Source organism: Elephantulus edwardii, unplaced genomic scaffold (genome assembly GCF_000299155.1).
Source record: "Elephantulus edwardii isolate Elephantulus edwardi_28Jun2011 unplaced genomic scaffold, EleEdw1.0 scaffold00049, whole genome shotgun sequence".
NCBI classification, from domain to species: Eukaryota; Metazoa; Chordata; class Mammalia; order Macroscelidea; family Macroscelididae; genus Elephantulus; species Elephantulus edwardii.
The window spans coordinates 4,027,064-4,036,911 of NW_006399799.1; the positions used below are offsets into that span (position 1 = coordinate 4,027,064).

The window sequence follows — 9,848 nt, forward strand, 5'->3', positions numbered from 1 at the left end:
AATGTCAAGAAGACAAAGATTCTCACCACTGGGCCAAGTGGCAGCATCAGGATGGAAGATGAAGAGATTGAGATTTTTCACAGCTTTAGTTTGCTTCGCTCCACAGTCAACACTCTTGGCACCAGTAGCCAGGAAATTAAAAGACGTATTGTGATGGGAAAGTCGGCTGTTACAGACCTCTCCAAAGCACTGAAGAGCAAAGGTTTCTCCTGGGAGACTAAGGTGTGTCTGATACAGGCCATGGTCTTTGCTATCACTTGTTATGCATCAGAGAGTTGGACAATGATTAAGGATGATAGGAGAATTGATGCCTTTGAGCTGTGGTGCTAGAGAAGAGTATTGAATGTACTGTGGACTTCTAGGAAAACAAACAGATTCATCCTGGAAAGGGTCAAACCGGGCGGCTCCTTGGAGGCAAGGATTCTAAGGCTCCGTCCAACATACTTTGGACATGTTGTAAGGAGGGAGAGGTCCTTGGAGAGGGACATAATGCTTGGTAGGGTGGAGGGACAGCACAGGAGGGGAAGACCCTCTATGAGGTGGATTGATTCAGGGACTGGGGTAATCGGGATGGAAATGTCAGAGACAGTGTGATTGGCACAAGACAGAGTAGAGTTTAGGGCTGTTGTACATAGGGTCGCTAAGAGTCGCAAGCAAGTCGACGGCACATAACATAATAACATCATTAACATCACACACTAGCAAAATCCTGCTGAAAATTATCCAGAAAAGACTGGAATAGTACCTTGACAGAGAACTACCAGAAATACAGGCTGGGTTTAGAAGACATCATGGCACTAGGGACATTACTGCCAATGTCAGATGGATCTTGGCAGAAAGCAGAGAGTACCAAAAGAATGTCTATCTGAGTTTCATTGACTATGGAATGGCATTTGATGGTGTGGATCACAATAAATTGTGGCTAACCTTGAGGAAAATGGGAATCTCAGAGCATTTGATCATGCTTATATGAAACCTTTATCTGGCCCAAGAAATAATAGTCAGAACAGAGCAAGGAAACACTGCATGGTTCAAAATCAGGAAAGGAGTGCATCAGGAATGCATCCTATCCCCATACCTTTTCAATCTGTATGCAGAATAGATCAATCTGAAAGCAGGGCTTTATGAGGAGTGTGGCATCAACAACCTACGATATGCAGAGGACACAATCTTGCTTGCTGAAACTGAAGAAGACCTGAAGCACTTGCTGCAAAAGGTCAAGGACTGCAGTCTTCAATATGGATTGAAACTCAACATCAAGAAGACAAAGATTCTCACCAGTGGGCCAAATGGCAGCACTATATTAGATGGAGAAGAGATTGAAGTTCTTCTTAACAATTACAGCATGCCTGGATCCACAATTAACACTCTTGACACCAGCAGTCAGGAAATCAAAAGATGAATTACACTGGGAAAATCTGTTGTCAGGGACCTCTCCAAAGTGTTGAAGAGTACATCCTATGTCAGTTTAAATACAAAGGTGCGCCTAATCCTAGCCATTGTCTTCTCAATTACTTATTATGTTTCAGAGAGTTGGGCAATGACTAAGGATGACAGAATAGATTCCTTCGAGTTGTGGTGCTGGAGAAGAGTCTTGAACATACCATGGACTGCCAAGAGAACAAATAGGTCTGTCTTGGAGAGGGTGAAACCAAGTCTCTCCTTAAAGTCTAGGATTTTGAAGCTCTGCCTCACTTACTTTGGGCACGTGGCCAGGAGAGATTGGTTTTTGGAGATGAGCATCATGCTCGTAAGGGTGGACGGACAGCACAGGAGAGGGAGACTCCAAATGAGATGGATTGATACAATAACTGGGACGATGGGAGTACGTGTATCTGAATTAGTCAGACTGGCTCAGGACAGAGAAGGGTACAGAGCTGCTGTACATAGAGTCGCTATACGTTGCAGGCGACTCAACAGCACATAACAATAACATACTATGACAGGTTTGGAAGCCGAAGTGGCATCTATTTCCTAAATAACATGCCTCGAGAAAAATCTATTACTTTAATAAATGTTGATAGTTGCAGAGGGGCTTCAGGCCTTTTGTTCCTAGGGTCCCTATGAGTCGTGCTCGATTAGAAGGCAATCGACAACAATGTACCGCAGAGGCGGGAAACATATCAAGCACCAAAGAGTTAAGGAGTTTAGCTCTTTCTTTTAGCAAGAACTAGAGGAACCAAGAGAAGCCTTAGCAGTATAGATAGTGAAGCACTGGACAACTAAAAAGTTGGTGGTTCATATTCACTCAGGAGAAAAATGAGGAATTTGCTTCCATAAAGATTATAACCTTGGAAACCTTTATGGGGCTGTTCTACTCTGTTGTATAGGTTTCCTATGAGTCAGCATCAACTCTACAACAGCAGGTTTTGTTTGTTTTTAATGGAAGCTATAAGTAGGAACTCCTTTTTATGAAAAAAGAAAACTAAGACCTACATGGACAGAATGGTTTACAAAAGGCTGACGACAGAAGCCTTGAGTGCTTCTGTGAGCTTACGGGAAGGAGCAAGATCAGTGGGATACAAACAAGATGACTGATTGAATGCAATGTTAAAAATGGCTTTTGCATTTTTAAAGGAGTAGGAAAAAAAAAACCAAAAAATATGCGACAGTGACTACACGTGGTCCATAGTGTTGAAAATATTTATCAGCTGGCACTTTACAGAAAGTTTGCCAACCTCTGGCTAGGAACAGTGATTCCCAAAGTGTGATTCCCAGAGTAACAGCTTCGACATTACCTAGAAATGTGTTAAAAATGCAAATAATGGGATCTCATCTCAACTTACGAAGTCAGAAATCCTCGAGTGGGGTCAACCAACTCCTCTAAATGAGTCTGATGTACACACACTGGAGTGAGTTAGAAAGAGCAGAGAGGGGACAGATATCAACCAGAATGGCTAGTGTTTCTTTGAATAGAAGACTGAAGGGATGGGAATGAGGGGCTTGGGGAGCTTGGTGTTTAAGTCACCTTAATGTATTGTAGGCTGTATTCAGACTGATAAACAGAGGAAGTGCCAGACTAGTTTAAGTTCCTCCTGCTGCACATACTCACTTGGTTCAGAAGGAAAGGGGTGTGGGAAGGGGAGCCAGGGAAGAAGTGAGAAGATGGAGGACGGGGTGGTGGGGAGAGGGCATAAGAGCATAAAGAAATTTGGGGCTCTTCTAGTCAAAAGAGCTGTCCTTGGTGGGACACCAATAGACATCTGAAAAGTTCACCAACTTGGAGGACTCACGGCATTTTTTTTTAAAAGAAAGATAGGGTTTACCTTTGCTTAATGTATAGGATATGATAAAAGATTAAAAAAATTAGTAATTTAACTAGAAAATAATAGTTAAATATATCAGAGGCACTGCTAAACAGGATGAAAATTGATAAAACAGTTACTAATTAGAGCCGATTTCTCAAAAACTAGTATTTGGCAAATATTTTAAGACTGTGTACATAAAAGGAATAGAAGGACATCTATTCATATTTCTTTAAGACCAGCTGCTATTCCAAGTAGAGAAAAAGGTGAGATTTCTCTGTGATATAACATCTAACATTTGCCTAGTTTCAAAACACTCTGTAAACTCTTCATATTATCAGCAGGGGCACATTATTCCCATTTTGCAGGTAGGAAATCAAGGCCAGGAGATGGAGCAGCATACCCTGACTCACCCAGTTCTACTTGCTCTAAATCCAGGGCTCTATCTTGACTCTTGGGCATTCTGCAGTATTCTGCAGCTCCCCAAATCTCATGGCCAACTTTGCAGACCAAACAAATGAAGGCCGACCTACCGGGTAACACAGGCCTGCAGCAGGAGCTCCTGCAGCCAGGCTGATCCGTAAGCAAGGCAACACATGATGCACAATATTCCTAAAAATCCTCCACCACCAGGCCTGTGGGATTCTCTATCCCACATTGTCTCAGCCAGGACTGCTCTTTCTTCCAGATCTGCATTTCACAAAGACCATAAGAGCATCCAAAATTAATTACAGGAAAACATTGCTTTTTCCTACTCTAAAATGAAAGCAGCTAACATTTATGGAGCACCAACTACTGCCATGGATGTGTAATACCACAAACAGAAATGTTTTGGAGAAGGTGCAGCCAGAGTGCTCCTTAGAGGCAAGAGGGATGGTGAAGATTCATCTCACATACATTGGGCACCCTGCCAGGAAATCCTAGAAAAGGCCTTCATGCTAGAAAAGGTGGAGATCTAGTGAAAGAGAGGGAGACCTTCAACAAGACAGTGACTACAGCAGTGGGCTCAAGATGATGAAGATGGCACAGGATAAGACAAGGTTCAGATCAGTTGTTCATAAATCACTATTAGTCATACTTGACTTGATGATACATAACATCCTTACAATAGCCCAGGTAAAATAGGTATTCTTGTCCCCCTTCCACAGGTAAGGTTACGGAAGTTCTCAAAAGATGAATGGCTGGCATAAGGTTAAATTGTTCAGATAGTACTCAACATTCAAACTCATGAGCTTCCAGACCCACTTGATTTTGACTCTACCCCACTGTGCTGGCTCACTACAAGTACTTAGAAATCCACACCAACGTGGAAGGGGAAAAAAATGAAGAAAAACAAGAGCTTTTCCATTTTCTCTGCCCAGCTCCCACCCCAGAGGGGAGACCACTGGCACCGAGTTTCAGTTCCCTGGGCCCTAGGCCGCTGACAAGGGCCAAAGAGCTCCCTGATAGGTTAGGCCTGGCAGCTGCCCAGCAGACTAATGCTAACACAGCAATAGGTACAGGAAAGGGTCGAGAGTGGAAAAGCACCAGACGTGGAGCCGCTGAGTGGTGAGAAGTGATTCCTGCCAGGCTTGGACAGGATAACCCTGCACCAAAGCCACCTCCAGCACCACTAGGCCAGGAAGAGAGGGAGCTAGCAAATAGCCCCAGAGCCCCAGGCACATCCACTGACTAATGGGTTTCAGTAAATCGTGACTGTTAGGCCAGTCGAAAGAAGGTCACATGCCTCTTGGGTGAGTCAGCAAGTGTGGAAGAAAACCGGTCTGTGCCCTGGTTTGGCCCGGCAGCCACAACCTGCATGTGCCCACATCCACCAAACCCTGCTACTTTACTTAACATCATCTGAGCAGAGGCAAGGGAGCACGCGCTGCCCCGTCTTGTAGCAGCAGCTGACTTCAGCCAGCCCAGGAGGAAGATCTAGTGAGAACAGCAGGCTCACCGGAGGCAGAAAGGGAGGGTATGCCCTTTTATTTTAAAAAGGGCACAAAGCGAGACTGGAGGGAGGGAGGATTTCCAGAGACAGGACTGCCTCAGCCAGGCATGGTGAGAGGGTTTTTCTAAAACATCCAAAACTCCAAAAATGGCTTTGTCTGTGGGAAAGTTTTTTTGGGGTTTTATTTTTGTGTTTCTTCCTCAAGATGTTTTGCTGAGACGGATATTGAAGTCTGTGTGTACAAGATGCCCAGGAGTGTTTTGAAAGAAACTAATCCTGGAACCTCGTATTTGCCAGAAGTTGTTAACAGTACTACAAAAATGCTCATTTTAGCTTTCTCTACTTTTCTACCGACAGCATGTCATAAGGTCTGGTTTTACCACCATTTCCTCCCCCTTTCCCTTTTCCCTTTTAACTCTTTTGCACAGCCTACTTTACACTAGTTGTGCCTATTTTATTGTCTTAACAAATCTTTTCATTTATTTTGCTCACAACAAAAGACTATTATCTCAGATTTCAGGGACCCTTTTAAAGGTTGCAGATTGATAGTCCATACATATGTTAACGTGCTAAAGGTTTGTGTTTTTTTAATGAATTGCTAATATTTTAAAAAACAGTGGAGTGGGTTCTAGGGTAGTACAGGAAGTGAACATTTCTTTGTTGTTATTATGTGCCATCAAGTGACCTGCGACTCATAGCAACCCTACATACAACCCTAAACCCTACTCTATCCTGTGCTAATCTGTCTCCGACACACCTACCCCCCCCCATTACCTCTACTCCGAGTCAATCCATCTCATCGAGGGTCTTCCTCTCTTGCGCTGTCCCTCCACCCTCCCAAGCATGACATCCTTCTCCAATGACTGGTTCCTCCTCGCAATATGTCCAAAGTGTCAGATGAAGGTTCAGAATCCTTGCCCCCAATGACAGCCTGGTTTACCCCTCTCCAGTATGAACATGCTTGTTCTCCTAGCAGTCCATGATATATTCAACCCTCTTCTCCAGCACCATAGCTCAAAGGCATCAATTCTCCTTCTATCATCCCTAGTCATTGTCCAGCTTTCTGATGCATAGCAAGTGATTGCAAAGACCATGGCCTGTATCAGTCGCACCTTAGTCTCCATTTCTAATATCTCTTAAAAAACCTCATTGACGTTGAGTCATAACCTACTCATGGTTGATCTTCTAGAATTTCCTCAGACTGCAAACTGCACAGAAAGAGACTGCCCATCTTTCTCCCTTGGTTGATTCAAACCACATACCTTTGAGCTGGCAGTGTTATCTCCTTACCCACTAAGGCCACTAGAACTCCCTACCATCTTTTAGAAGAAGAAACTTCTAACAGTAGATGAGTAGCACAAATTGGAAGGCACTGACCAGCCACTTTCTCCCCATATGGAGGCCTGTGCTTTCTGGTGGACTTGACCACTTGGTAGCAGCCAGTCAATCCTTGATGCTGCCACACGATGGCAGCACTGCCTTGACAATGAGGTCAGCCCACAAAGCTGTGACTACAGAAGCTGAGGTTAACAGATCATTCAGAACCAGTAATCTTATCCTTTGCTTCAATAAGACAGTCATTCCCCATACACTCCAGATTTACTCCCAAAAAACAACAGCAGTTCATTTAAACAGTTCAATTGTGCTCCAACAACTGTGGGGGGAGGTCACCTGTTGGTCGGCTTCCTCCTGCTCAGGCCAGCTTTTTCCACTCTACAGCTAGCATGGCTAATAACATCCTCTCACTTAAAAATGGGCAATTAAGAAGCAAAGCAAACATCCTTCAGGTTTTCAAATGGCAGAATCCATTCTCCATCTAATGCTTTGCAGTTAGGTTAAGTATCAGGCAACTTCATGAGGCAGAAGTTCTGGTGTCCCTTACCACCTAAACAGCAACCTTAAAAGTGGTAGATGGCATTTTGCAGAACTCTTAGAACCCTTCCACAAACACACTCGCTCATTCACTGCTGCAGAGTCAGAACTGACTGACCCTCCACTGGATTTCAGGGCCTGTAAATCCCATGGGAGGAGAGTGCCCACCTCTCTACTCCTACCTACTCCAAAATGCAGAAAAAGCTTTCTATAGGACATTCATTGCAGTACTTCTACTAGTGAACAACCCCAAACCACCCCAATGTTCAATAGAAAAATTATAAAAAAACAAATGCTTTCTTCTACTTGATAGGCTACAGTTACGGTTTTATGCTATGAATCGTTTTTATGCTATTAAAAGCTACTATTATAAAAAAATGGTGAGATAATTATAAGAATAATCTGGAACCAAGAGTGTTTTGGGCAGTGGGCTGGGATAAGAGGAAGGGAGGGAGAAAATGTGCAGCAATGAATAAATAAAAGAGAAAAGGAAATCATGTGATAAGATAAAAAAGTTACTATAATATGAAAAAGGAAAATAAAACTTCATGTTTAGTAATGACCCAAACCAAACCTATCTCATTGTCAACAGATCAACTCCAGCTTATAGTGACCCCGTAGGACAGAGCAGAAAAGGCTGGAGGTTTTCCAAGGCCATAAATATTTATGGAAACAGACTGCCCCATCTTCCACGAAGAGTGGCTGGTTGAGTTGAAACCAACCTGTTGATAAGCAGTCTCATGCTCTAAGCCCTGTGCCAATAGAGCTCTTCAGAATAATGGCAAATGCCTAAAAAAGAAAAACTATGCAGCAGATTAACTAAAGTTAACAAAATGTTAACAATGGTCATATTATAGTGCTGGGAGTACAGATATCCTTTTTCTCATCCCTATCCAATTTTTTTCAAGTGCAGATTTTAACAGGGGAGTGTGTGTGTGTGTGTGTGTGTGTGTGTGTGTGTGTGTGTGTGTTAGAGAGAGGTAACCTCCCCTGGTTACTGCAGTTTAGACTTTGAAAGGCCCTGTGATCCTCTTGTTATCATAATAAATAGGCTCTTGGGAACCTTTGCACTTCCAGGATTCACAACTACACTGGTAAACAACACTTATAGGGCCCCAAGAGTCCTCAGTTAAATGCTGCTATGATCCTACCCTGAGTGTCTGCTCTAGCATCAGATACCCCAAACAGCATCTACAAGATAGATCATCAAAATGGTTCTCAGAGCTGGTTTAATCATGTTTCACACAATACAGTGATGAGGGGTAGAAGATGGTGACTGTTTTCAAGTAAAGTCACCAGGCGGATGTGCCTCCCTGTCCCAAAGTGAATATCCAAGCACAAACACCAGTTTTCTTCCCAAGGAACCCCATTCCTGAGCTGGGAAGACAGGATTTCCAGAAGAACTTAAAGGAAAGGGCAAACTAGTGACAGGAATCAAGTAGAATTTCGAAATCTTCTCAGCACAAACTGGAACTAGAAAGGTAGGAATCCCTTCTACAGGTAACATCCAAGCCCCAGCCATCTCCATGTGAGGTCAATTCATAATAGTCACTGATGGGACAGAGATGGTAGCCCACCCCCTCCTAGTAGTGTGCACATAAGCTTAAGCAACTGCGGCATCTGCCACAAATGAAGCCTAAGCAGATGCAGCCTCCAGGCCAAAGCCTATAAGGGCCTATCTCTTCACGGCCCCTCAGCTGCTAGTGGGTCTGTCTGACCCTAGAACGACAACTTGTATATGTGTGTGTGTAGTGCAGGAGGGCTAGGCAACAACAACGTAAATCTGAGATGGGGTCTGTGGCTGAGTTGACATGCTGGCAGGTCCAGTTGTGGCCCATGGAAGGGCCTGCAGGGCCCCATTTTCTCCATTAATTCTTCTCTGGGCGGTTTCTGTTCAGGACTGCTTTGGGAGCAAACTCCAGCTTGTCCTTAAGGCTCACCACCTGAGTGTGGTCCTTGCCTAGCAGCTCATCCAGTTTGCGGTCTTCTCGGCGCTCTGAGATGCTCTTCTCCTCCTCCACAGGCTGTGGATCCTTTCCCCGGATGAACCATTCCAGGTGGTAGCCCACAGCCCCGACCACAAAGGCCACTGGGAATGTGACGTAAGGTGCATAGGTACGTACCACGGTCCAGAGCACAGGCCACATGGCATCTGCAGAAGAGGACAAGGCAGGATTAGGCAAAACACAGTGCCTCTTCCCCCACCAAACATGGATTAGGTGGGTACCAAGGATCTCCACTTATCAAGCAGCCAATTTACTGAGCATTCATCATCTAATATAGACCAATTACAGGTATATGTTGTTTATTCAACAGCTGGGTCCCTGAAACAACCTAGGAAGTTCTGAAAGATTCAACTGTTGCGGAACAGAGGGAAGAAGTATTCATTTAATCTCCTAAACTCTTGACTGTCACAGTTGCGGATATGGCAGTATTCCCCAATGAGGGGACCTCTGAGCCTTATTCAGTAGAACTCCATGACAGCTGCTGAATCCAGCACCTACCCACCCCCCAACCGCTGGCTGACATTTCAAGGAAAAAGGAGTCTTTTCTCTGCTTGACAAAATTTCTCCATGAGCACAACCAGGTACTCATTCCCTCACCCCAAGAACAATCCTAACATGCCTATGACCCCAACATAATGAGATGTTTCCCCCACGTAACATGTATGACAAAACACCCACTGCTGTCCAGCTGGTTCTGACTAATAGCAAAGCTCCATCAGGCTTGTGAGGCTATAATGCTTTTCAGGAGAGTGCTCATTGTTCTCTTACAAAGAAGCTGGATTTGAACTGCCA

The 9,848-nt window shown here is 44.2% G+C and overlaps 1 protein-coding gene across 1 annotated transcript; it reads right to left on the reverse strand.

Annotated features, from left to right (window-relative positions):
• Window positions 1-8,918: 8,918 nt before the first annotated feature.
• SMIM12 (small integral membrane protein 12) lies at window positions 8,919-9,197 on the reverse strand. The gene has a single exon (XM_006886427.1). It carries the CDS (start codon window positions 9,195-9,197, stop codon window positions 8,919-8,921), a length of 279 nt encoding a protein of 92 aa, XP_006886489.1.
• Window positions 9,198-9,848: the final 651 nt, after the last annotated feature.